Source organism: Miscanthus floridulus, chromosome 3 (assembly GCF_019320115.1).
Source record: "Miscanthus floridulus cultivar M001 chromosome 3, ASM1932011v1, whole genome shotgun sequence".
In the NCBI taxonomy this organism is placed as follows: Eukaryota; Viridiplantae; Streptophyta; class Magnoliopsida; order Poales; family Poaceae; genus Miscanthus; species Miscanthus floridulus.
Genome location: NC_089582.1, coordinates 25361254 through 25387718, shown reverse-complemented (window position 1 = coordinate 25387718; position 26465 = coordinate 25361254). Strand labels below are relative to the sequence as shown.

The window sequence follows — 26465 nt, the reverse complement described above, 5'->3', positions numbered from 1 at the left end:
AGAGAGAGAAAAACAAAACTCTAATTATTCACTAATCAACCATTAAAACTTCAAAAAAAGTGTGTAATAGCATTTTCTTATCTTCTACAATCTCTCCACCAAAGGATTTGAGACCAAAACCTTCCCCCCTTAATAGAGCAATTTTTGGGAGGTGCCCAAGGCCTCTCCACCTTTCTTTCATGGGTTGGAGTGAGTGACCCGAGGAGGAAGAAGGTGCTGCCTCAGTTTTATATAGGGGCCATTTGTAGGGGCGGCTGGTGATTGAGCCGCCCCTACAAATAGGAGCTATAAATACGGGGCCATTTTTAGGGGCGGCTCAATCACCAGCCGCCCCTACAAATACCATTTCCAGGGGCGGCTGGTGATTGAGCCGCCCCTACAAATTAGACCTATTTGTAGGGGCGGCTTGTAACACCAGGCGCCCCTGCTGTTCCATTTGTAGGGGCGGCTGGTGTCTGGGCACCCGAACACGCCACTGTAGGGGCGGCTCCATAACCAGCCGCCCCTACAAAAAAATCGATCCGTTGCTAAAAATCGTTTTCTACGTAGTGCATCGCTCGAGGAATCCAGTGGCGGACTCCAAGGGATGGACGTTGTTGAGGTCAATGTCTAAAACTTAAGGACAAACTCCTATCGGCTGAGCTAAGCCTTCGACAATGTAGATCTTGTAGAAGGTATTAGTGGCTAGGGTACTAGTGAGGAGCTTGTTTAGGGTATCCGTCAAGAGGTCAGCTAGCTTGGTTACCAGCATCGACAGTAGCTGAGATGCACCTTTGGGCAACAACTATCGATGTACTTGCTTTCTTCAGTCAGTTGGTGCTAGGTAGATCCAATCCCCCATGTGCTACCAGTGTTGGAGACAAATGTGTGTTGTCGTGCTAGGAAACAACACCGGTAAGGACCGACTCGACCACGGCAATGGTTGCGATAATGGTTTGGTCAATGATAGTGAGCTAGCTAGGTTTCACCAGGCCTGGATGACCAACATGATCCAACAGTGGAGGATGCAAAGCTTAATGTTGGTGTCACATCCGATTCTGAGAACAACCAAGTGCATATCATATGTACGCCACCATGATCAATTTACACACATATAACGATGTCATCAGTGAATAATATAACAAAAACAATGCATAACCAAAAGACTTTATTTAAGACTTTAATTGTTACAAAGTTGACTCAAATTCATCAACAAAAGTAACACAAACGTATCATAAAGTAACTCGCAACGAAACACGCAATCTTGCACAGGTAGGTCGACTAGGGAATGCATACACCTAGCACTCCTGATCTTCTTGGTGTACTCCAAAAAGGCTCCATCTTCTAATTACCCATCCGGTATTTTTCCAAAATAATTATAAAGCAAGCGTGAACACCTAATGTATTCATCAAGTGTAGTACAATAATGACATGCATAGGCTTAAACAAGGAAGTAGCTAACTTGATTAGAACATTGTAGAGCTTGTAGTTGGCATATTTTATTAGCAACCTATTTACTAGTGAATCCCAAACCATTACCAAACCCACATGTGAAAGCATAAAGAAAGCATATTAGAACCATAACAAAACCATCCATATCCAGCTAATCATGTGAGGGTCAAGGCTGCTCTTTATCCACAAGTCATGATTCCTTTTTTCCCATGCTGATTAGACATATTCATACATCCTAGGTATGTGGTTGGGTTTCACTACAAGGCTTTTCCAAAGACTCGCTAGCAAGTAGTAGCCCACTAAGGTTTTGGTTGCTAGGAAAATGATACCCCCTCCAAGTGGTGACTGACAAGAATAGCAAAAGAAATCAAAATGCACCCCCTTGGTAGGCCAAATGCCACTCTACACCAAGTCCTCCTCTTGCGCCTTTCGATACTCTACTGAAAAGCTTGAAACTCCTAGGTACTTAACCAAGACTAGAGTTATACAGTCCTTGTAGTTGCACATTTTTTCTAGGTGGTCGCTCCACGAACCGGTCCTTACGGCGGGCAGACATGAGCATTCTAAAATAGCCCACATGCTCAAGCACACCTAGATCCATGTTGCTAAAAAGCCAACATTTTATCATAGTTCCATAATTAGTTAATCAAGATTAATAATATTATATATAAAAGGTAATTTATTGAGCCACTAATCAATACTAATCGTCATAAAAATAAAACCTAGGTGACAAGGATAATATGCTCAAGATCTCCATCTAACTGCATCCTACATTGAGCACACAAGCAAACAAACCATGAATATATAAAAAAAATACACCAAACAATATGTACATCATAAATAAAACATATAAAAATATTATACACATCGCTATGAACACATGAGCACAAGAATCATAAAAAACGGAGTTCAAATGGCAAAGATATGATGAAAACATGTGGCAAGGGCACATATGTGAAGAAAATCTTTTAAAACGAGGGCCTATATGCAAGACATGCCTAGACTGTGGACACTATTCTTAAAAGACAGTGGGTCTAAATGATAAAGGTAGGGGCACTTTTCATATTATTTCCTATACTAGGCTCGGACTAGGGGTTTATTTATAGAAATTTGTGGGTCTTTTTTTGCGAAAAAAGATCAAAGCTGATCAGAGACAAATGTGCTGACTCCGATCAACTCCAATGGATCAACTCCAATCCTAGCCTGATCAGAGACAAATGTGCTGACTCCGATCAACTCCAATCCGAGCCATTCATGTGCACGAAGGCCCTTCTCTCTCTCTCTCTGTGTGTGTGTCTTTGGGTGTTTCTAGACACCATGGTCATGGTAGTCGACGATGTTGCCACATGTGTTGGCACTCAGGGCTTAGTTTCGCTGAAAAACCAAGCTGAAAAGTACTGTTCGCTGATTTATTATAAGAGAAAAATACTATACCATGGCTAAACCGTGAACAAGCCAAAGTCAGGTTCTACCACACCGCAACATGATGACGATTGGGTCAATGGGTATCGGGTCGGTAGTGAAGGAGTGTTGGACTGCCAGCGGGCTAGCCACCTAGGCCTTGGCCCAGCAGAAGGGAGGCAGTGCTGAGTCACTAGCTACTAGTGCCGCTTGGACAATGGGGCCCATGACCCAAGACAAATAGAAGGGGAAAGAGGGGGGCTAAAAGAGAACAGGTAGAAGCCCAAAAGAAAGAGAAGGCAAGCGACAAATAAATTTGGCCGCGGAAAACTGAAGAATACACTTTAACATAACAGATTTTCTTTTAGCCTAGAAGTCAGAAAAGTATTAAAATACTTTTTAGGCAATAAAAAATAAAAAATAAACCAACCACACAATAACACTGGTAGAGAGACCGGCTCTACTCCCGGTTGGGAACCCCTTTTAATCCCGGTTTCCTAACCGGGAGTAAGAATCCGGGACTAAAGGGGGCTTTCCTTTAGTCTCGGGTCAATAACCGACAGTAAAGCTCCCTCCTCAGTACAAAAAATAAATGAATTTCTTGAGACCTCGCTTGCGCTGTGTGGGATTCGAACACAAGACCTCTCTCATCACGCATAGATTCCTTACCAACTCAACTGCACACCACATGTGACATAGTCCTCTGCGCTCCTACTTTTAAATTGACCCGTGAGAGACCTTTAGTCCTAGGTGGGAGACCTTTAGTCTCGGTTCGTAATACCAACCCGGACTAAAAGGTCACCCTTTAGTCCCGATTGGTGTTACCAACCGGGACTAAAGGTCGGAGGACTTTTAGTCCCGGTTGGTGGCTCCGACCGGGAGTAAAGGTCCACCTTTAGTCCCGGTTGGTGTCTCTAACCGGGACTAAAGGTCCCCTGCCACTGTGCCGAGCGCAGTAGCCGTTGGGCAGGGACCTTTAGTCCCGGTTGAAGACACCAACCGGGACTAAAGGTCTCTCTAGTCCCGGGCGCAAAAAATGTCGAGACTAGAGCCCATTTTAGCCTCGGATGAAAGATCTATTCTCTACTAGTGTAAAATAGAATGCAATAGCATGAATGCACCAACCATATTATTACCTATGATTCAATTATTGTTACATTAGAAAAATAGTTCTCTCAACTAAGTGTGCGATTGGCAGCTGGAATTTCTCATCCAAGTAGAATCTGTTCCAAACGCATAATGAGCAAAGTGATTCAGGCTCAGAACGATTCGCGTTTTCTTCATTGCGGCTCGAAATGGCCCAAGCCTCGTTTCGCAGCGATTCTGATTTCCAGCTGCATACCTTCCCTTGTCGTTTCCCATGTACTACAGACTTTGCCACTGGCTGAACCGTTATGCTATTTCATTTGTTTATTAAATCAAAGTTTTGTTTGTATTGCAAGTATATTGGCCGTAATATAAGTTCCAACGGTTGTGCACGATACACATGAGGTTGTATAATTGAATATTGTGAATTTGTCGTTTCAAAAGAAATATATTGTAAATTTGTTGGTGATGATCTAAATTGTTCTAGGGCCATAGTTAGGGAAAAAAAACATCATATATCTAAGGGTATGTTGGTCTATTCACCCATATTCTTCTCTTTATAGAATCTGAATCTAGATTGCCGGCCAAACGATTTCAGTGAGATATCTGTTTAGAAATGTTTCTATAAAAAATTTGGATCTGAAATGTTTCTAGGTTAATCTGAATCCCTACCAAACACACCCTAAATATGAAGCTTTCTAATGAGATTTATAGCAAATTTGATTCTTTTGCAAAAATCTAAAAATTTAGGTGTTACAGTTGGTCCTGTGTAAGTAATTTGAGAAAATACGAATATACAAATCAACAAATATGCTGATATTGGGAGAGGGCTGCTGCAGCACCTCCCCCAGTAATCCAAAAATAAGTATTGGGGTAGCCCAGTTATAGTTCTATTAGGAAACCTGTATTGTTGATCTGTTGAAGATGCTATAACTTTCCCTAGCTATTTTTTTTTTAAAAAAAAAGTCCCCCTAGCTTGTCTACACTCTTCACATGTCATGCCTGGTGTGACGCATGGGAAAGACGTGCATGCAACCTATCGGATTGTGTCCTTCAATGCCTCTTGCTTCCTAGTGGTCATGCCTGTATGCAAATGGTAGGCGGCTGAGTCGTCTCTGAAACGAATCCAGCTCCGCATGAGGAAGCTAATGGATTACTAGCACGTTCCACATTTTGTACAGGTGATTTGATCACACTCGGGCCTTCTAAGGTTGCTTGGGCTGACCACAGGGCATAGGAAAACTCTGGAATAGATTCCCTCCCTCGCCAGCCAGTCTCCTCAGGTCGTCTAGCTTTCCTTTCGATGAAATCAAGAATGCCGGTGACATGAGGAGGATCCGATCCAGTTATCCCCAATCATCCGAAGAAATAAAGAAGGTCAGGGAGTGTTCGGCTGAGCAAGTTCGGCTTATTTTTTTCAGCTGGAGCAGTGTTTTTCTCTCACAAAATTTCAGTATAAATAGTGCTTCCGGTATAAACAGTGCAGAATTTCATCCAGCCGAACACCACTCGCTCAGTGGATGCTACCATGGTGGTCAGATCTAAGCCGCTCTTGGTGCAAGTGGACAAGTTGAACAAGCTCCTCTAGCCTCACGACCAGTGATATGGTCCACACGTCCATATCAAACATCGATGTCGACTTCAATGGTGCACGCTCATTGGATCGGAGTCCGCCGCCAAATGCCTCGAGAACCACAGGGCTTTTGTTCACTACTTGATCGATGACCTCTTGTTGAGTGTCTTCGAACAAAAGTTCAAACATATGACCCTGTGTGCCTTAACGCATGAATAGCTCCTAAAATTACCCTAGTTCTACTATGAGAAAAAGAATCGCTATCGATTTGAAGAACGGTGAAGGAGGCAATAGGAGATGCGCTAGGAGTACCTGCCACTTTGGGACCTTCTAATTAATTAATCCATTTTGAGCTCACTCCTAGATTAGATGACCAGCATATATATATGGATGCCACCTTTATCCGGTGAGTTCACAACAAAATTAGCCTACCGTCATTACTTTGTGGGGTCAGTGGAATATGGACCATGGAGGGAAATATGGAAGACTTGGGCTCCACCTCAATACAAATTCTTTTGTCTGGTTGTCCTCCTTATTAAACCGTTGTTGGACGGCTGATCATTTGTCCCATCGTGGACTTGATCACCCGGAGCACTGCCCATTGTGCTACCAAGAGGAACAGACGATTCAACATTTAGGCTGTGTTTAGTTTGCGAAATGAAAAATTTTGGATGTCACGTCGGATGTTTCGGGGATGTTGGAAGAGGTTTTCGGATACTAATAAAAAAAACTAATTACATAGCTCGTCTGAAAACTGCGAGACAAATTTATTAAGCCTAATTAATCCATCATCAGCGCATGTTAGTTACTGTAGCACTTATGGCTAATCATGGACTAATTAGTATTAAAACATTCGTCTCGCGATTTTCAACCAAACTGTGCAATTAGTTTTTTTTGTCTATATTTAATACTCCATGCATATGCCGTAAGATTCGATGTGATAGTTTGGGGTGAAAATTTTTTAGAACTAAACCAGGCCTTACTCACTTCTTGTGTGTTTGCAAGGAGTGCCTGGTTTTCAGTGCTATCAATAGTTGGGCTGCGGCACTTAGCCCTGGGTTTGAAGAATTTCAAGTTTACAGATTGGTGGTGTCATGCTTTACATAGGGTTCCCATTTTTATCTTATCTCGTGAGGGCTTCAACTCTTTACTTGTTTTGGTGGCATGGCCGATTTGGAAACATATGAATGGTTGTATTTTCAAGGGGGGTTTCTCCTAGTCTTGTTGTCATCTTGAGGGATATTAGAGACGAGGCAGCGTTAGGGTGTATAGCAGGAGCCTAAGGGCTCCGAAGCATATGGCCATAATTGTTTCGGTAGTGCTAGCGTCCGGACGTCCGCGCCCGGACGCTCGTGCCTACACTCCGTCTTTCCTCGCGCACCTGCATCCCACGCCTGCCTACGCAGGACCCACGGCACCCAACTGCACGTGGAGAGTCCCCGCTCGCGCCCCTCCGCTTCTCACATGCATGCACGCAGCCAGCAGCTGCAGCAGGTGGATACACCAACATCCAAAAGAGGGGGGAGACGTGGCGGATGCCCAACCAGCGCCGGGAGGAGGAGGAGACACTGAGGCGAAGGTGAGGAGCAGAAAAGCGAAGACATATATACAACACCCGATCTACTTTTGAAACATCCGAATGCAACACTTGCAACATACATCTGAAGGCAGATGAAACACATGAAACAGCATCTGAAACACTAGCTGCAACACCAGATCTACTTTCGAAACATCCAGATGAAATACTTGCAACATACGTACGAAACAGCTGAAACACTCGAAATATGCGTATGAAACACTTGCAAAAAACACCTAAAAACACTTCATATGTGTGAAAACATATGCAACATCAAAATGAAAACACTTGCAAACATACGTCTGAAAAACGAGATGAAACATTTCGAACATACACTTGAAACATACTTGTATAGCCACTGCAACGTATGCAACATTCCGATCTACTTTTGCAACATCAAGATGAAAGACTTGCAACATCCAAATGGAAAGCACCTGACTTGAAACGTACTCTTGCAACGTGAGTTTTGCTTGGACGAATGGAGGTACGCCGGAGCAGAGGTTGACGGCGGCGCATGGACCTCGCTGTGCGGCAGCGGCACGGGCAACTCGCCAGTGGACGTGGCGTCACACGAATCTCGTCCCCTCGCCTGCTTGCTGAAGCATCTGTCGTGGAGGCTCGCTGGCTCGGTGGAGGCGGTCGCTGCGAGCGGGCCGGCCGCGGCGAGGATGCAGCGCGGTGGAGACGGGCGAGGCAGACTGGGGAATGCGGCGCGGAGGAGGCCGCAGGGGATGGGGCATGGCACGGCTGCGGCGAGGCAGAGTGGGGTGGGCGGATGGGCACGGTGATGTAGGGAGCATCGGGAAGGGCGGATAGGGTCGTTGGGCGAGCAGCACGTGCTGGAGTGAGGCGTCCGTCCGGACGTCTTAATTGTATCATTATCCTAATTATTTTGCTCACGGTTGTTGGTTGTGGTTATTTATTCGCATCTACAGAAGAACGATGCAACTGACTGCTGAACACCATATATAACCATGCAATGCAAATCGATGTTCAAGAAACCAGAAGGTAGACGTCTCCATATACCCTTCTCCTAATGCTCCAACTTCGATATCGGTTTCTTCATGATTTTTTTTTAATCTTGCGCAGTTTCTTCAGATCTTTACACTCCTTCAAAACATCTGAAACGACCTGGGCTTCCAGTAATACTGATTGATGGATGGATATCTTCATCTCTGTAGCATCAACCCCTTCCTTATCCCGATAACTGCAAGATAACTTCATGGAATGTGGTACATAAAACGCACCTTGATCCGTCAACTTCTGTACCAACTTGACTAAACCAAGCCAAGCCTCTTGAGCTCTTTGATAAGGGGAGATGCCTACTATTTCAATCGACTTGTGAGAGTTTCCACTCTCTACGGAGTCGGAAGGAGGGCTAAATCAATTCACATGTGTTGGTGTGGATTAGAGTGAAACTTAAACTAAATTACATCCCAATCCACCCCAACACATGTAAATTAAAGTGAATCCACCAACATCCAAACAAGGGGCCGGATGATTTCATTTCGTGCATGCAAAAAAAAAAAAAAGTAGTTCGTTTTATATCGTCTGCTCAGCTCAAAATTATCAGTTTGATCCACTTCAATTCAATCTCTAAATTTCAACAAATTATCACCAGTTTGGGTCAAAACGGAGGTACAGCCGAGGAGAAAACCCTCGGATACTTTGAATATCCTAACAGTATGGCCGCTACAAGTTTCAGAACACATAGCAACTGAAGCTACTTAGCAAAAACGAACTTAGAAGTTTCTGCAAGACCCACTTCATCATTTAGCCTTGCGTTGCTTTTTATTGGAGTTCTGTGCCTCCTGTTTCTTCTCCAGATTATTCCGAGATCTCTGTAAATAACAGGGCAAAAAAATGTCAGAACAGAGAGTAATGGAGCACCAAGTAGCTTCACATGCTATGACGCAATACCCATACATATACACATTCAGTTGTTGCATGTATTCAACAAGCCAATATATACCTATGCTGGCATACAGCTTGGGATCATTCAACTGGAGATGGCGATAAGATGGTAGTGCTCAAGCTTTGGGCTCGGCTTTTCCAAATATTGCCTAAAAGCCATTGATATGTGCTTCACAAGAAATGCACGAGTAATGCAGATTAAAGTGTCTCCAACACCCAAAGTTGACCTCCATGGTGACATGCTGTTCGAGATCATTTAAGACGATGGAACATTATGTTCCGCAACCTTTCAGCTCAACAGGCACCTCCAAATGACGCCTAAAAGCCTTTGATATGTGCTCAAAAAAAAATGCAGTGCCACAGTAATGCAGTTTGAATTGTTTCAAGTGTATTCAACATCCAAAAATGATCTCCATGGTGGTGTGCTGCTCGAGATCATTCTAGATAATGAAAACATGATATCGCACAAAATTTGAGCTTAATAGGTCTTTCCAAATGACACCTAAAAGCCTTCGATATGTGCTTCGCAAAACAAAACCGGGAAAAAAAAGCAAATGCACACACAAAAAAAAAGTGACTCAATTACCTTCTTTCTCCGATTTTGTCGCTGCCTACCTGAATCCTTCTTTGGTTTTTGTACTTGCTGAAAAATTTATCAGTCATAAGAAGAATTATTAAATGCCAAAATTCCATACAGAATAACAATTCAATTCAAGAAAGTACATTGGCCAGGATGAATTAGAATAGAATTTCTTAAATAGTGTAAACACCTGAGAGAGAGCTATAGTCCGAGCGTGTCGTTCAGCATGTGTCTCTTGCTCTTCCTCCAGTTCACCATCACTGTTGAGCATCAGTTTAAGCCTCCCTTCTCCTAGTAGTTTCTCGGAACGAGCATGCCTCTACAGAAACAAACCAAAATGAAGGCACGCGAGGAAAAAAAAGCATAGGAACAGGAGGCTCCTAGTAGCATGATAAAGTGTCACTTTAAATTTTCACAACAGAAAAATCTTACTAATTTTCGTCTGGCCGTTCCCCTTCTTTTACAGAATGGAAACATTAGCACTCTTCAAATGAATTACCTTCGATTTCAGATGTATCTTGACCATCTCCTCATTTAAGCATATGAGCCTAGGACAGAGCTTGCACTTAAACACAGATTTGCATTTCAGGATGCAGTTAGGAAAATCTGCATCAACGGTATCATCTGTGTTATCAGCACTTTTGGCAGAGTCAGCGTCAGCACTAGAAGATTTTTTAATGGGCAAACTTATTTCGCGACGTTCTTGAATTCTTGGGCTGCTATGTTCATCATCGTCTGAAACGAAACCCATGATTGATTAAAAAATTGTTTTCACAACATTTAAGAACTATTTAACGCATAAAAGAGATGATATCAATAGAAATGGGCACAACCAGAACAGTTCCCTCCCATTCTTTTCGAGAATACATAACATGAATCATAACTCAAGACAAGTACTGTTCGGGTGAGCTTAGCTGATTTTCTCAGACAGTGAACATTTTTTTTCATGACCAGTAGTTTAGCATGAATGCATAACCATATAACAAGATGACACCAAAGGGTAACAGTTAACAGCTATATGCTTATATTCTTTTAAATTACAATTAGAGCAAATTATCCTGTGCATAAGACTGAACAAACAATAATTCTCAGTTTCATACATCAACAACAAGTCTTAGAAATAGTAATTATCAGTCTTATAGAACCTACAAACACAATTCAAAAGTATCTTGCACAAACACTTGCTTTACAACAGGAAATCTAACTTCATCTAAACCATAAGTTACATAATCTGACAAAGATCCCCTAAATTAAAAGGAAAACAAGTTAAAGTCCAGATTCCAGAAACAATAAAGCATGGCTTATTATTTATCAGCAAGAACAAAGAATACCTATAGATGCGTCGTCAACATCATTCCCAGAGTTGTCCTCACTTTGGTATCCTGAACCTGGTAGACATAAGCAACAAAAGAAGAATTTTTTATCAATTCTTTTCACAGGTCAAGAGTCTGTTTCAGCTATTCCTGCACCTGGGGTATAACTTTCAGCTGTTTTTAGCGAAACAGTAAAATGAATATATCTAGCAGGAACTGATTACCCGATCTTACAGTTGGATTCCTAGGAAACATATAATGAAACAGAGCTTTCATAACAATGGATGACAGTTTCACTTAATAAATTATGGCATACTGCTCCTTTGTTCAATTTCTCCATTGATTCTACAGTTTTCTTTACTGGAAATTGTAGTTAGACCTAACATCATATGCAAGTTTAATACTCATCATAAAAAACAATATAATACTCTTAGTTAACATACTGGAATAGTGTCATTGTTAGATTGAAACTGCTAATGATTCATCAACAATCAAAGAGACAATGGACAGATTGATCATTGCATTTGACTACTTTAAAATCTGATGGATCCTCTCCCTCGCATGACAAATTGAAGCTGATAGGCTAAACACTTTAAACTCATCCAACTGCATCAGGTTGTCCATTTTGCAGAAACACAAGGCAATTGCGCGACAGAGAAACAGAGAAGAATACATGCAAGAGATCTCGACCCACACCATGAAATGTGGTTATACTCACTTTCTTCTTCAATCTGTTGTTCTAGTTCTTCTTCCTTTTCTTCTCCTGATTCTTCCCGGACTGCTTCCTCTTCTTGCACCTCCTCTACTTCCTCACTGCTGACTGCATCTTCTGCTGAATCTCTGTCTGAGTCACAACCTGATGAGGAGGAAGACGATGAGGAGCCACTGTTACCGCCGTGGTCCTGCCTGAAGTAGCGCCTCTTGATCATTTTGCCTTCTCCGGGTGAAAGACTGAAGAACAATTCAAGAACATAATTCAGAAACCACGTGTTCCCAATTACAGAGGCATGAGAGAAGAACATCTATAACAAGAAGAATAAAACAAGACATAACCAAGCAGAAGTTTATGTCTTGTGCTACGGAATTCCGACTAGGTAACAGCTAACATTGATCTGAGTTATACATTTGGCCAGAAAGACAATATACTACTCTACTAACAGTAGCGCCATATTTATGCATCAAATATGAATCCATGAATCCATACATCGAATCTTGAATCAATGAATCCAGATTGGAAAACAAGATCCATGCATCAGCAAGACTACTATCAAGTATGAGTGGCGGACCCATGATTTGAACCAAGATAGTCCCAGCCAATCCTACAATATGCAATTCGGTACAATCCAATACACAATACGGTATACAAGTACAAAAATTAACAAGAAAAATAACCAATAGTACTTGCACGTATATTTAAATGTGCTCACAGTATCTTAAATCCAACATAATAAGTTCGAAACAAGTTGTGATTTAGTCCTGGAGGCTACCAGTCCAGTCATGCCAATCCTATATGGATGACACGCTAGTTGGGTTGGGTCTGCCCATCAGAAACAAGTTCCTGAAGTTTGAACTCTATTGACATCCATTACAGCTGCTATTATTATTTATGAGATTGTTTTTTAGTCTTAACCTGAAAGCCCATTCCTATCTGATTGGTTCTGCAGGCTAGACCCTTGATTTCACAGGTTGCAATCATTACATGACGATGAGAATGGTTGAACGTGCTGCATCCACTGTGTGCCAATCAGAACAGGATTAACACGGCACCTAAACTTTTCATGTGAAACACAGAATAAAATTGAGGTAGGTAAGCTACCTGACAAGTTTACAACAGTAGCAAAACAAACACATCTGACAACAGTCTGGGTGAACTAAGCCAGAGACTTGAAATTTGGACATGAAATTGAGGGGGTGTTTGGTTTCAGGGACTAAAGTTTAGTCCGTGTCACATCAAACGTTCGGATGTTAATTAGAAGGACTAAATATGAGCTAATTAAAAAACTAATTACACAGGAGTAGACTAATTTACGAGATGAATCTATTAAGCCTAATTAAGCCATCATTAGCATATATTTACTGTAGCACAATATTATCAAATCATGGACTAAATAGGCTTAAAAAATTCGTCTCGCAAATTAGTCGCAATCTGTGTAATTAGTTATTTTTTAATCTATATTTAATACTCCATGCATGTGTCCAAACATTCGATGGGACAAGGACTAAAATCTGGACTAAGGAACCAAACACCCCCTGAGTCCAATATGAATCATAGTGCATGACATTGCAAGGACTTGATCTCTATTGCACTGAGATTCATAAAATTGACAAGACAGCCTCGGGTTTTGAATGAAACTAGAAGGAATTTAAGGATTCGACCTCGCCACTGCAGTACTGCAGGATACGAGGGCAGGGTCGGTACACACACAAGATAATATTTGCATAAGTTCGAAGTTAGCCGGCATCAAATAGCCGAATAGGCGAGTAGCTTCAAGTCAAGGGTTTGGGGCTCGGTTTCGCACGGAGGGAAGGGCAGAGAAGGGGTGGGAATACCTGGTGCGTGCTCGTCGCCGGCGAAGAGACCGATAAAAGCCTCGGCACCGGGCGTCGAGCGGCGGCGGCGGCAGCTCAAAGCAAGCGACAGAGAGCGCGCCGCGCACGGGGTGGCGGCGGAGGCGGTAGCTCTGAGGCCTGAGCAAGCAAGAGAGAGGATGGGGTGGGCGGGTGCTAGCGGTCCGGGGTTGTTCGGCCCAGCCCAACAGGGGAGGGCACCCACACGGGCCTTTTTTCCTGGGCCGTTCACTTTCACGCGTTTCTTTTACACAATTCTTTCTCTCTCTTTTTTACGTATTTTTATTCTTCCTAATTTTATATTATATTTATTTTATTATTTATTATACTAACAGTGGGAAACTGCCAATGGAAAGTGAAAATTGGTTTAAATAAGTAAAATAGTAATGGTATCTACTAATACATTGCAAATAAGCAAGACATTTTTTTTTCTATTCAAGCTAGAACCTTTTCAACTCGAACCTAGAACAAATTTCAGGAACATGCAACACTTTTTCTCTCAAAGTAGAAACAATTTTATCTTTAACGTGTGACAAATTCCAAATGAACTTAGAATAAAAATATTGTTCTCTCATTATTTTACTATATACTATTTTTATTATAAACATGTGGCAAATTCCAAATGAACCTGTAGTATTGCTTGGTGCAAGAACAAAATTAATTTTTCAAATTTGAAGTGTAGTTTTTAAAACCATTGTTCCCTACTTGAGATGCTTTGACTTTCCAAGAAAGTTGAAATGACTTATAATTTAGAATGGAGGCATTACTATATAATGTACCTTTTACGTGCATGTTTGTGTTCTTTTTTCGCTTGTACCTTGCATCCAAAGTTCGCTCTACCTATATAGAATAGCTAAAGTTTGCAAGACCTATGATTTTTTTCTAGGTCCACAGTTGCCCATGGTGGTTGTACATATCCATAATGGTATCATCTTTTCTTTTAATAATTTAATATAAAACTAGTAAACATGCACGTGCGTTGTACCATGCTCAACTTGTGATGTGGTCACATGGAGAACTTACGAATCTTTTTTTTTGAAAAGAACCGACATGTTAACTGCCGGTCTATGTATTGATAGAGAAGATGAACACACAAAATATTACAACATAAGAACACCACCACACAACCACAACGACAACACAAAAAATCACCCCAGCAAGCTTTGAACCCAGCAGCGGCAACAAAGGGTCACCAGACAAGTTGTAGCAACATCCATGGTGGGAAGGGGTCCTCCAAAGCGTCTCGATATGCAACAATCACATCCTCGTTCCAATATGTCATAATCGGATTTCGAACCACGGCTAGATATATGTTGTTCTAACTCATATAAGCACATGCTATGAGATTGGGACATGGTCGGAAAAGAGAAACACATAAGAGCATCATATGAAGTAAAATACGACATATCTAATAATATTTTAATTTTAATTTTAGATATATAGATATGTATACATATACATATATAGATATAGATAATTGGTAAGGCAGATTAGCGAAAAAAAGATAGTAGCACAACTCTTCCATTTAGATTCGCTCTCGCATCCAAAACACACAGTATTTTTTTTATATCATAACAGTGATGAAAAGACCATGGGAACTATGCAGATCCTGTTTATCATCTTACACTAAACATATATTACTAGTACCAAGAATCGATTGAAACGTGGAGCCCAATCAAAGAGAAGTGCCGAACATACTACTATTGCCTATTCGGCATACTCCATATTCGATTTGTTCAACTTTTTTTAGTCAAAACATTATTTTTCTTTCACAACAATTCAACCGTTTCACCAGCGGGGCTATAGCTCACTCAGCACTCAGCAGTCCACGTCGCTGTAAAGTTACCCAGAGGAGCCACGTCGTCCCCCGCCCGCCAAACCACCAGGCCCACCACCACGGGCAAGTGGCCCCCACCGCGTCAGGCTTTTTTCCCCATGGTCCACCGTGGACACCATCCACGCAAGAACCAACGCCTGCACACACTGCACCCGGCCACCCGCTGGCACGCGGGCCCCGCCACCACCCCGACCCCGGGCCCCACCCGCAGCCCCACGGCACGCCTGCCGTGCCGGCCGTCTCCGCGCGTCTAGTCCACACACTAACCAGTAACCACCCAGTTTAATACGCGGGGCATTTTTTTACTTTTTAATCTAATCTAATCTATAATCCGACGCGTAATCGCAGCGGCGAGGCCTGGCCGCCTGGGAAACGGGCTGGCCTTTATAAGCGCACGCCAGAACAGAAAAAAAGGAAAAGAACAAAAAAAAAAAGGGGGAAATTCTCCGCGGGGGAAAAGGTCGCGTGCCGTCTCGCCCACAGGTTGGTGCCGCCGCTCGCCGCCTCTCCTCCTCCACGGCCCCAGATCTGATCCCTCTCGGTTCTCCGCGCCGGCCAGCCGATCCGGGGCGCGCGTCTCCATCTCCGTCTCAGGCCTGTTGTTGGCGGGTTCGTGGCGTGTCGAGATGTATGTTTTTTTTTCCGTTAGATAGAATTTTGGCTGATTCGTTGGTTGCCTGGTGTTGCTATTGGATCGACGAGTAGCGATTCGCTTGGATCTGCGCGGCGGATTGGGTTGACCGCTGTGGTTGGTGCCGTCGTCGTGCAGTTTTGGAGGACAGAATTTGTGTGGGGCTCGATTTTGGATTTGTTTCCCTTTATTAATTCTTCCCGAATCATTTGTGCCGTGGATTGTTTCTAGGCTGGGAGGTGGGAGTGAATCGGTGAAGCGTATCGGTTTGCCTGGTTGGTCGCCGGCGCCAGGTTGGGGAAAGTTCATCCATGCCCGCGCTGGGTGCATGCTACGGTTGATTTGCGGGCGGGCGCATGGTTTGCTTCTGTGAACATGGTGCCGAATCATGGAGCACGTCAGGAGGCATACGCTGATCAGGAAGGTCTCTCGGATTATCCCATGCCTTGGCTTGGATTAAGCGGCAGGCTTCCTTGCCGTGCCTGGCACATCCATGACCGCGGGTGGATTACGGCAAGAGGTTTCTTGGTGACCATGGCAAGGGCAATTTGCTTGGAGATATGGCTTGAATTGCTATGATTAAGCTTGACTGGGTGAATTGTGTGTGCACCTGGGTGATCGGGATTCCAGGGTCCAGGCCTAGGTTGCTTCACCCGGTTGCTGCCAGTTGTCTGCCTTGTGCTGGGGGTGCATAAGCAATCTTTCCTTGCGGAGCAACCAAAAGCGATTGTGTGAGGCGGTTGATTAACCATGGGTGCAGAGCTTCAGTTGTTTATATAGGATATCCAATAAGGATGGGATAGTGCTCGAGCACAATTAGATCAGCTAACAAAGAAGACCTGGGGTGCGCGTTGCTGGCTAACAATACCATTGCTGCTCTGCAGGTTCGATGTGCTTGTCTTTATTTTGTTCTGCTCGATAAGCTGACAGATATGATAACATTTCTTACTGTTTTCAGTATTACAGCTGAATATGCAACCTGGGCACCTGGTGGTGTGCGCTAGTAATAATTAGTCTTATCAGGAAGAAAGAACCATGGTAGCAACTGTTGATGTTTGAATCAATCAATTTAGACTGGACTGTGGATAGAATCATATACGTTAACTTTTGATGTTTGAAACAACTTGAGACTGGGTGCTGAACTGCTGATTGCTAACATGTCCTTCGCCTGCAGCTGCTGCTTATCTGAATAATCTGGGCTGTGTTATCAGTTAACTAGAACTATTTGAAAGACCTTGCAGAATGACACAGTGGGATGAAATTGACATAAACATTGATAGCCTGGGTTATTCATTTGAGCCATTTACAATCAGATTTATTCTTTAGCTGATGGGCTGAAACAGTTGCATTCTCTAACGGAAACAAGGATTGAAATTTGCTGCACTCCTTTTCACGATTCAACCCAGCACTGCTAATTTCCTCATTTTCTCTCTGCGCAACCTTTGTAGTTCCAACTGTTGGACATTGGGTTGTATTTCTTTCCGAACCTGAATCATGTATTTCTGTCTTTATGTCACTCTTACTGATTTTGTGCTCTTATTTGCCTTCTAATTAACTGTGAACTTTTGTCCCTGCAGCCTGTTGATAACAAATGGCACAAGAGAGCTGGAAACAAGAGTCTGAGGAGACTGGAGTCCACGCCCCTGAGGCCCCAATTCTGTGCATAAACAATTGTGGCTTCTTCGGCAGCAGCATGACAAACAATATGTGCTCGAAGTGCTATAGGGACTTCATCAAGTTCATGGAAAACCCTACGGTGGAGAAGAAGTTGATCATAGGGCCATCATCCTCTGCGGTGCCTCCACTAGAGGCAGCAAAGCGAGACGATGCGACCGCCGCTGCCGAATCCACAGCTGTAGACGACAAGCAAGCAGCGCAGGAGGAGCCCCCAAAGCCGCCGAGCAACCGATGCCTGACCTGCCGCAAGAAGGTCGGGCTGACTGGGTTCCAGTGCCGCTGCGGCGGGACCTTCTGCTCCATGCACCGCTACACGGACTCCCACCAGTGCACCTTCGACTACAAGACGGCGGCCAGGGAGCAGATCGCCAAGCAGAACCCCGTCGTGATGGCCGAGAAGATCAACAAGATCTGACTGATGGGCGGTCATCGTCGAGGGGTCTCTGGATTCTAAATTCGTGTCCGTGCCTGGGTTCAGTCAATCTCGCTCCGATCGATAGGTTCCTTCAGGTCGTCAGGTTGGGGGTGGTCTGGGTTAGTAGTGTGTTAGTTGGGGGGTGGGGGGATCTCAATTGTGTCTATCCTTCTTCCTTTTATCATGGTTTCGTTCTCTCGATTGTGTAATAATGTAAATATATGCCCTATTCAAACTGTAATTTAATCCTATTGCTTCCTAATTACTACTATGTTGATGGGGTTTGATTTATATCGTTGAATATATCAAGTGACGTCCAGTCTTTGTTCATTGCAGATATCCAGAAAAAAATTGAACAATTCGAGTTGAAGGAACGCAGGGTGATTGGATGGCAGCTTAGCTTTGTTTGTTAGCCGTATAGTTTGTGCTGAAAGGATGTCGTGGTTTTGCGTCGTCGTCGCTTCAGCTGGAAGTTTTTTGAGGCGCGCATTCTGACCTGAAGGCCCGCAAGTGGTGTATTGACATGTCACTGGTATTGTACATTATCACTCGGTGCTCTGGAAGCCTGGGGAAGTCGCAGCAAGCCTGAAGCTTATCTCATCCTCCTACTACCACCAAGGCACCAAGTAGTATATGTGATGAGATAAAGGTAGTACGTCAAGATAAGCCTATAGATAGATGCCAAGTCTGTTTCTTGTGACGTTCTTTGTGAGTCATGGATGTCCACATGCAACTGCCTTGGCCATTCTTTGCTGTACTCATGATCAGTGCGTCTGTTGGAAAGCAACGCTTGTTGAGAGTTGGATTGAGTACATGTCAAATGGGATCCATGAGATGAGAGTATCATCCATCAGACTATAGTTGCTTGGAGGGGAAAACACTGCCGGAACTGGAGGAGGGGTTGACTGGCAAATGGCAATGCTCCCTGCTGTTCGCCTTTTCGTGGTGTCAGCCGCTTATAGCTTCGCTTTGTGCTGGGTCTCTATCTCGGTCACGGTACGGAGGGAAATCGCGAGATAGCGAGGCAAATGATGGTGACACCGTTAGGCCCGGCTCGCTGAATCTTAGCTGAAGTTGGCTGAAAAACACTGTTTTGGTTGGAATGTTGTGAGAGAAAAATACTGTTTCGGTTGAAAAAAGAAGTCGAACAAGCTAGAATATGAGATAAGCTGAACGAGGAATAACAGGAATAAATAGGATCAAGCTAGTCACTGGAAATGTGAAATTCAGTGGCGAGGTTTTTGTCCCTAAAATTGAAGGGGGCTGTCAGACTCAGAGGCAACATGTTTGGCAAAATTCTGATGGGATGGGTCATGGGTGGGTGTTTGTCTGCCTGGGGCGTGTTTAGTTGCACTAACTTTGGAGGTGCAAACTTTACACAGTAAAAGATTTTCTACTGTAGCATTTTGTTTGTATTTGTAAATTATTGTCCAAACATTGACTAATTAGGCTCAAAAGATTCGTCTCGCAAAGTACAACCAAACTGTACAATTAGTTTTTGATTTCATCAATATTTAGTACTCCATGCATGTACCGCAAGTTTGATGTAACGGGAAATCTTCTTTTTACATAGTACCAAAGTTTAGATTTTGGGTAAGGCGAACTCAGCCGTCAGACCCCCAGCTCGCATGTACAGCGGCACTGGAGTACTGGGCCTTCTTTTAGATCGTAGAAATGGAAATGGTTTCTGGATTTCATCTTTTTGATTGAGAGGTCAACTGGATGTGCAGATTTCTCGTTCCGAATTGGAGGGCACCTTGTTCGCCTGGATGTTTGGATCCAGACACGGTTTCGAATACCAACTCGGATATACTGCTCCGTCCCTAAATAATTGCCATTTTTTCGTTTTTAAAAAAAATTAAATATATAAAAAAATAATAGTATTATGGTGCTCCTTTCGTACAGGTAATTAAGGTCGTTTAGGATAGTATTTAGCGTACAAAGATTAATTAATTATGATGTATTTTTTTTGTCCTTGTTAAATAGGGTTGCATGTATGTCACGTACAACAAATGTTTGTATCTGGAGTGGTAAGCGTGCCACAGCCTTAGGCAGAAGGTGCACGGTTTGATCCTTCTTAGGTACGGTATTTTTGCAGAGCTCGTGATTTTTGCAATGCACTGTGCGGCTCGCTTGGGCGTGTTTTTTTTGCCGCTCATGTTTCGGCACGTTCTTTTGGCAAGTATTTTTTTTTCTCAAATACGCAAAAAACTTACGCGTCTTTGTAATTAAGGTAGAAAAGTTTAATACAAACAATGCGCTCTTAGCGAGTGTCCTAGAAGGTCTACATGATTGCAGCCGATAGCTGGACCATCCTAGCAAACAAATACATATTTTGATATTACACAAATAATAGACAACCAAGATAAGGGCAGCGACATAGCCTAGGAAGAGAGCTTGCGCTTTTGCTGCTTCCAGCGTGACTCATTCCCAACGCCGTGGAAGAGCACTTCCAGTGCTTCGACGTTGGAATCGTCGGGCCCGGCCTCGTCGAGCTCCTCGTAGGTCTTCATTGCTAATGCGCTTGGTGTTGATAGGCCCGTGACCAAACCTAATCGCTGCATGATTAGGATCTCACCTCTTGAAAGCAGGCACCAGAGAGAGGCATTGAGCCGCTAGATGCTTGCATCGTCACGGCAGCACCGCCTTTGCAGGCGGCGGCTTGGGCGGCTCGCGGATCAGCGGTGAGGCCCTCTTACGCGTGACTTTGTTGATGAAGTCGCGTGGCGGAGGCGTCGTTGTCCACGGACTAGTGGTTATTCACCGACGGCGTATTGGGGGGGGGGGGCTAGCATCCGTCGTGAGGTCGGCCGGACCGAAGCCTTGCAGGTAGCCCTCCTCGAGCTCCGTGGATGCATCAATATGTGGGCGCCCTTACTGAGGCGAGACCACTTGAGTGGGGCATGGTGGTGATGTCTGCAGCACCAAGTTGGCGTGCTGGGACACCATTTGCTGCCTTCCTGGAAGGCCACTGGTGCAGTCACAGGAGAGCACCACCAGAGCCTCATCCTCCAGCTGGGCGGTCGTCGGAGCTGCAGCTAGGCTCCTTTGGCTGGTGGCGACTGGGGCTGCAAACTCCTCTAGCATCGGGTCCTCTATGGCGTTGTGACTAGCGGTCGTGTCCCAAGGCCACAGGGTAAGAACCAGTGGGTCAGGCACAAGAAGGCACCTCTTATTAGATCAAATCAAATGTGTCTCTTGTTAGTGTAAGCGCAATCAAGCCCTAATTATGGGTTTTGGTGATAACTACCACGTAATTAGAGAACTAATGAGATTTATCGAGATGACAAGCAGGAGAATCATAAGAGAGGATGTTATACAGAACGGAGGAGCCCCCAATTACAAAAGATGACGGCATCATGCTTGAAAGGAGGTTTATTTCATTTATATTTTGAAACTAAGTATAGGAAAAGCCATACTATAAAGGGGGACACAATGCTTAAGTCAACATGTGCAACCAAGTGCTCAATCCTACACAAAAGTATCCTTAAAGTTTAGCCAAGACAGCCAGCTCAAAACCTTCCTACACCTTTGCTGTGTGGCTCAGTACGGCAGTGCCGCACCAGAGGCATAGCTATGCCGCAGAGCGGCACTGCCGCGACTTATCTGACCGTTGGGACCAGGGGAGGTATTATACATCTTCCCTTCCCTCACAACGGTCTTCTTCTTTGCCTCTTCATTCAGACCGACACAGTTCTGCTGATGCTGAGTGCTTACTCCCTCTCCTCCATTGGTGCCCTAGAGCTCTCAAGCTTAACCCTTTGATTTTTCCATTAATCCTTGAGACAAAAAGGTCCCAAACTCGGTTAGAGAGCAGATCCACTATTTCCCCAACTCTAAAGAGCACTTGGTACACGTTTTGGCTGGCGGTTGTGGTTGTTACTCTTAGAGCTTGACTCCTAGCCGGCTAGAGCGTCGCCTGTGGAGCTTGACAACTTATGTGGCAGCCTCGGAAGGTTTATAACCATCTCTTGAAGCTAGTAAACTCACCCCTTATCTCAAGAGTTAAGTCTCTTGACTTGAGAACGAGGAAGGGTTGCAAAACCCTAAACATTGGTGGCTAACCTCAACGTGGACTAAGGCAAGTCTTAGTGGCGAGCTGAACCACGGGATAAATCATCGTGTCACCGTGTGCTTGATTTACTTCACTTGCATTTCATATTGTGTTGAGGTGGTATCTAGGGTTTATTGTCGATCTACTTGAGTGTGACATTACTACCACTTCTAGCTGTCGATCTGTGATCTTTGTACCTGCAGGAATCTCAATAATTTCTTCGATCTAAGTTTTCATACATAGTTTTTAAACTGTGCTTCGAAGTTGTCTGCGGGTGTAGCAGTGCCGCTGTCCTAGCTCGACAGTGCCCTAAGCGACAGTGCCGCGGGCTCAGGGCGGCAGTGCCGAGGGTCAAATTTGATAATTGTTTAAGTTTTGTTTTAATAGGCCTATTCACCCCCTCTAGTCTAACCAGAGATCCTACAGTTAGTTTCCTTTTTCATATTCAATCGTCTCTAATATTGTTGTTTCCTTTTTATATTCAATCATTTCTTATTAATTTCCTTTTGGAAGGGATTTTCTTTTGCCATGGCCAAACTATCTAGAAACTAGTATGAATGAGGAAATTCTTGAGTATAGATATTTTGTTAATAAAAAATTGTGTAATGTGCCACATGGCACAATCCTAAAGGTCATCTAACACTACAAAAGGGTATCCTTTGTACCAAAGAATTATACCACCACATTTGAATGACCAATGCAAGTATAAGGCATTTTTCAAATAACATAGATAGAAACCATGAAAATTAGGTGTAGGGAACATTTATGACAAATAGCTAAATTGAAGGTATCACACAACACAACAATCCAATGTGAAAACAAAGATAACATATGTATCATCTGAGAATTATATATAGGTCTTATTAAAAAATGACCCGTAGATGAGTTATTCCTCATTGTTGCCATTCGTTAGATATTAGAAGCATAAGCGACCTGTGCGCATTAAGATCACTTAGGGGCGCTTCACAATGAAGTAGAGGGTGTAGTGCTAGTGCCACCAGCCCGGATAGAAAGAGTACGAATACGCCCGCTGTCTCGCACACTACGTATCTCGCCTCATCGGTCGACTCACCACCACAACAACCCAGCTGTCTCACGACACTCCTACCACGTCATCTGCTTCCTCATCATCGCTGATTGCTGCTCCCGTCACACCGACGACCAATTTGGCTGGCGATGTTCCTGCCACCATGCCCTCTGCTCCCTCGGCACCACTGCTCCTGCTGCATCGACGACCAAGCCGACTAGTGATGCTCCTACCACTACGCCCAAGTCGGCTCACTACACTCATCCCACCGTGAGCTCTATTGTTGTTGCCTTGCATGGGCGACTGCTGCTACCTCAGTAAAGCCCATTAGTAGCTATGAAGCCATCAACCCCTACTGCTTTCTTGTCGGCACCGCTGATCAACCATGCTCCTCTAGCTCCGCTGATCACCCACGCTCCTCTAGGTCCTAGTGTGGCTAGATTTTAGCAGAGGATTATGAAGGCTTTGCACCCTGGTGCTCCTCAGCTTACAAACACGCCTAGGGTGACTGGTACAACAAGCATAGTGACACCAGCAACAAGAGCAGTGACACGAGAAGCACCTTCTATTCCTCTTGCGACTACCATTGGAATCATTGAGATGCTTTTCAATATGAATTATGGCCACCTGACATATTCTGGATATTCTGGTGTGGTTCTTATAAGAGTTTAAGCTGGGCTCAATGAGATTACATCTCGTTGGGTGGCAGTCTTAAAGATTCTCTATCTCATTCTGATGAAACAAAAAATAGTCCATCACTTCGCTAGGCTAGGCGACATAGAGAGGAGAACATGGATAGAGAGGTTACTCACTCAAACAAGCACAATGCTTTCTTCAACTCTTTCCTGAGGCGTTGGAGAGCGTTCGCCTCTTGGGCGTTGGAGGCTTCCACCTTTGAGATGCGCTTGTACAGATGCATCTCGGCGTCGGTGAGAGCGCTCGCAGGATGAGGCAGGGTGGATAACTCATGGCGATGGGCAAGAGGAACTGAGTTTGTCTACGCGAGCAACCATGACAATAGACGCAATAGGACATTAAAACAATAGTCTGACCAAACGGACTTAGTCTTCTAGATGAGCAGCTCAAGCACAACACATAGCATCGTCCAGTGTGTTGGACAACCCTTCTCAACACTATACAAACTCTCCTTTGCTCTTTTTTACCGTTTCCAAATTTTCTAGTCCTTTCACGCACTTGAGTATCACCTCTGGTCCAATGCCCCTAAACATTTTCTCCAAATAATCCCTATCGACTTGGTCCCCCTCAAGTACTCCACCGTCATTGCCACTAGCTTCGTCCCCCACACATTCTCGACCATCATTGACACCAACTTTGTCCTCATCAGCCCGACCACCACAACCACCGCCACCACAACCTTGTTCATGGGCACTCAACACTTCTACATCAAGCTCAACTATAAAATTATCAATGTATAAGTTTGGTCTTCTTCTTCTTCCATATTTTCTTCTCGAGGCTCGACGACGTTAAAGGGTGTTTCACCATGGTGGACCCAAACTGTGTAGTGCTTCACAAAACCTCGCACAATCAAGTGTGATCTAATGATAGTCACATCACTCCATACGAGAACGTTCTTGCAATCGCTACGAGGACAAAGAATTTTGATTTTGTTCTTTGTCTCCATAGATGCTTCTCTATTGTATCGACTTCTTATCAAAAACCAAGTTCCTATACTATCTTTTCCTACAACAATCAATGAGAAACAAAAAAAACAAAAAGACTAAGTTATAAAAGATTCATTAATAATCTAGAAAAATACAATTAGTATATAACAATACATAATTATGAAAGGGGTCATTCTTATTAAAAATACACATCACTACGGGAAACACGTGATTTGCTGAGTGCAAAAATCTTTGCCGAGTGCCAAATTTCAGGCACTCGGCAAAGACCTGCTTTGCCGAGCGCCGCACTCGGCAAAATATGGCACTCGGCAAAGACCTACACTCGGCAAAGGCTATCTTTGCCGAGTGCCTGGCACTCGGCAAAGGCAGACACTCGGTAAAGATAGGTAGGGGCCTAACGGCATCTAGCAGCGTCCTCTTTGTCGAGTGCCCCCCGTTTGGCACTCGACAAATAATTTATTTTGCCGAGTGCCAAAACTTGGCACTCGGCAAAATATTTTTTTTTGGTTTTTTGCCACCAATTTTTTTTGAAGCTTTAGTACACTACCACAAACAACATGTTTAAATTTGGGACATTTTCATTGCCTTTTGGCATATTTCTATAGTTTATTTTGTTTTGTTGAATTTTTCCAGAAAATGTAAGTTTGAACTGCAGGTGCATCGAATAATGGATTACATTCATTTAAAAAATGTTATCCTTGTTTCTTAGTGTAAATTTAGGCTAAATCTAGGAACTGTCTCCAAATTTTGATCAACATGCTCACGGGGCAACGCCGCCAACTTGCGTGGGAGTGGTTTTTTAATTGTATAAAATGCGAACGAATTCCGAAAATCATGAAACTTGTCGAGTTGTCACCGTATCGTATGCGTATGCCGTGGAAAAATTTTGAAAAAAGTTTTGAGCACGTTGTCATGTACGATGCTCACAAACCAGGACATCTCCACATGCGTATGCAGTTCAAACTTACATTTTCTGGAAAAATTCAACAAAACAAAATAAACTATAGAAATATGCCAAAAGGCAATGAAAATGTCCCAAATTTAAACATATTGTTTGTAGTAGTGTACTAAAGCTTCAAAAAAAATTGGTGGCAAAAAACCAAAAAAAAATTATTTTGCCGAGTGCCTAGGATTGGCACTCGGCAAAGTAATAACTTTGCCAAGTGCCGCCCAGCTGACACTCGGCAAAGAGCTACTGATTTTTTTTTAAAACTTCGCCGAGTGCTAGATCACGACACTCGGCGAAGAAAATTGACTTTGCCGAGTGCCGCTGAAAGCTCTAGTTTGGTATTGGGTAATTGATGAAACCCTAAGTGCTAACCTAGTTTATCTAAGTGATTATGAGATAGGTAGCACAACTCCAAGTGATGAAGCAATGATGAAGATCATGACGATGATGATGGCTTGGTGATGATCAAATGCTTAATACTTGGAAAAGAAGAAAGAGAAAAACAAAAGGCTCAAGGCAAAGGTATAAATGATAGGAGCCATTTTGTTTTTGTGATCAAGACACTTAGTGAGTGTGATCACATTTAGGATTGATAGCCATACTATTAAGAGGGGTAAAACTCATATTGAAATACGGTTATCAAAGTGCCACTAGATGCTCTAACTCATTGCATATGCATTTAGGATCTAGTGGAATGCTAACACCCTTGAAAATGTTTATGAAAATATGCTAACACATGTGCACAAGGTGATACACTTGGTGGTTGGTACATTTGAGTAAGGGTGAAGGA

At 43.5% G+C, this 26465-nt stretch overlaps 2 protein-coding genes across 4 annotated transcripts; one reads left to right on the top strand and one right to left on the bottom strand.

The window, feature by feature from the left end:
- Positions 1-8587: 8587 nt before the first annotated feature.
- Positions 8588-13554, bottom strand: LOC136545262 (rRNA-processing protein EBP2-like). The gene is made up of 7 exons (XM_066537303.1): positions 13425-13554; positions 11593-11825; positions 10893-10949; positions 10061-10296; positions 9752-9880; positions 9568-9624; positions 8588-8908 (listed from the first exon to the last, which is right to left on the bottom strand). Exons 2-7 carry the CDS (start codon positions 11801-11803, stop codon positions 8837-8839), a joined length of 762 nt encoding a protein of 253 aa, XP_066393400.1. The 5' UTR covers positions 11804-11825; positions 13425-13554; the 3' UTR covers positions 8588-8836.
- A 2117-nt stretch (positions 13555-15671) lies between these two features.
- Positions 15672-18253, top strand: LOC136541479 (zinc finger A20 and AN1 domain-containing stress-associated protein 9-like). Of its 3 annotated transcripts, none has more exons than XM_066533387.1 (2): positions 15672-15762; positions 17488-18253. In XM_066533387.1, exon 2 carries the CDS (start codon positions 17502-17504, stop codon positions 18000-18002), a length of 501 nt encoding a protein of 166 aa, XP_066389484.1. In that variant the 5' UTR covers positions 15672-15762; positions 17488-17501; the 3' UTR covers positions 18003-18253. The 3 variants fall into 3 exon arrangements, with proteins under 3 accessions (XP_066389484.1, XP_066389486.1, XP_066389485.1); XM_066533389.1 differs by having other exon boundaries at positions 15692-15907; XM_066533388.1 differs by having other exon boundaries at positions 15692-16794.
- The last annotated feature ends 8212 nt before the right edge of the window (positions 18254-26465 follow it).

Excerpts from the sequence above, each read along its gene's own strand:
- LOC136541479 (XM_066533387.1), top strand. The coding sequence starts at position 17,502 with ATGGCACAAGAGAGCTGGAAACAAGAGTCTGAGGAGACTGGAGTCCAC.
- LOC136545262 (XM_066537303.1), bottom strand. The coding sequence starts at position 11,803 with ATGATCAAGAGGCGCTACTTCAGGCAGGACCACGGCGGTAACAGTGGC. Across the intron at positions 9,881-10,060 it reads AGATACATCTGAAATCGAAG|AGGCATGCTCGTTCCGAGAA; the intron begins GTAATTCATTTG and ends TTGTTTCTGTAG. Across the intron at positions 8,909-9,567 it reads GACAAAATCGGAGAAAGAAG|AGATCTCGGAATAATCTGGA; the intron begins GTAATTGAGTCA and ends TGTTATTTACAG.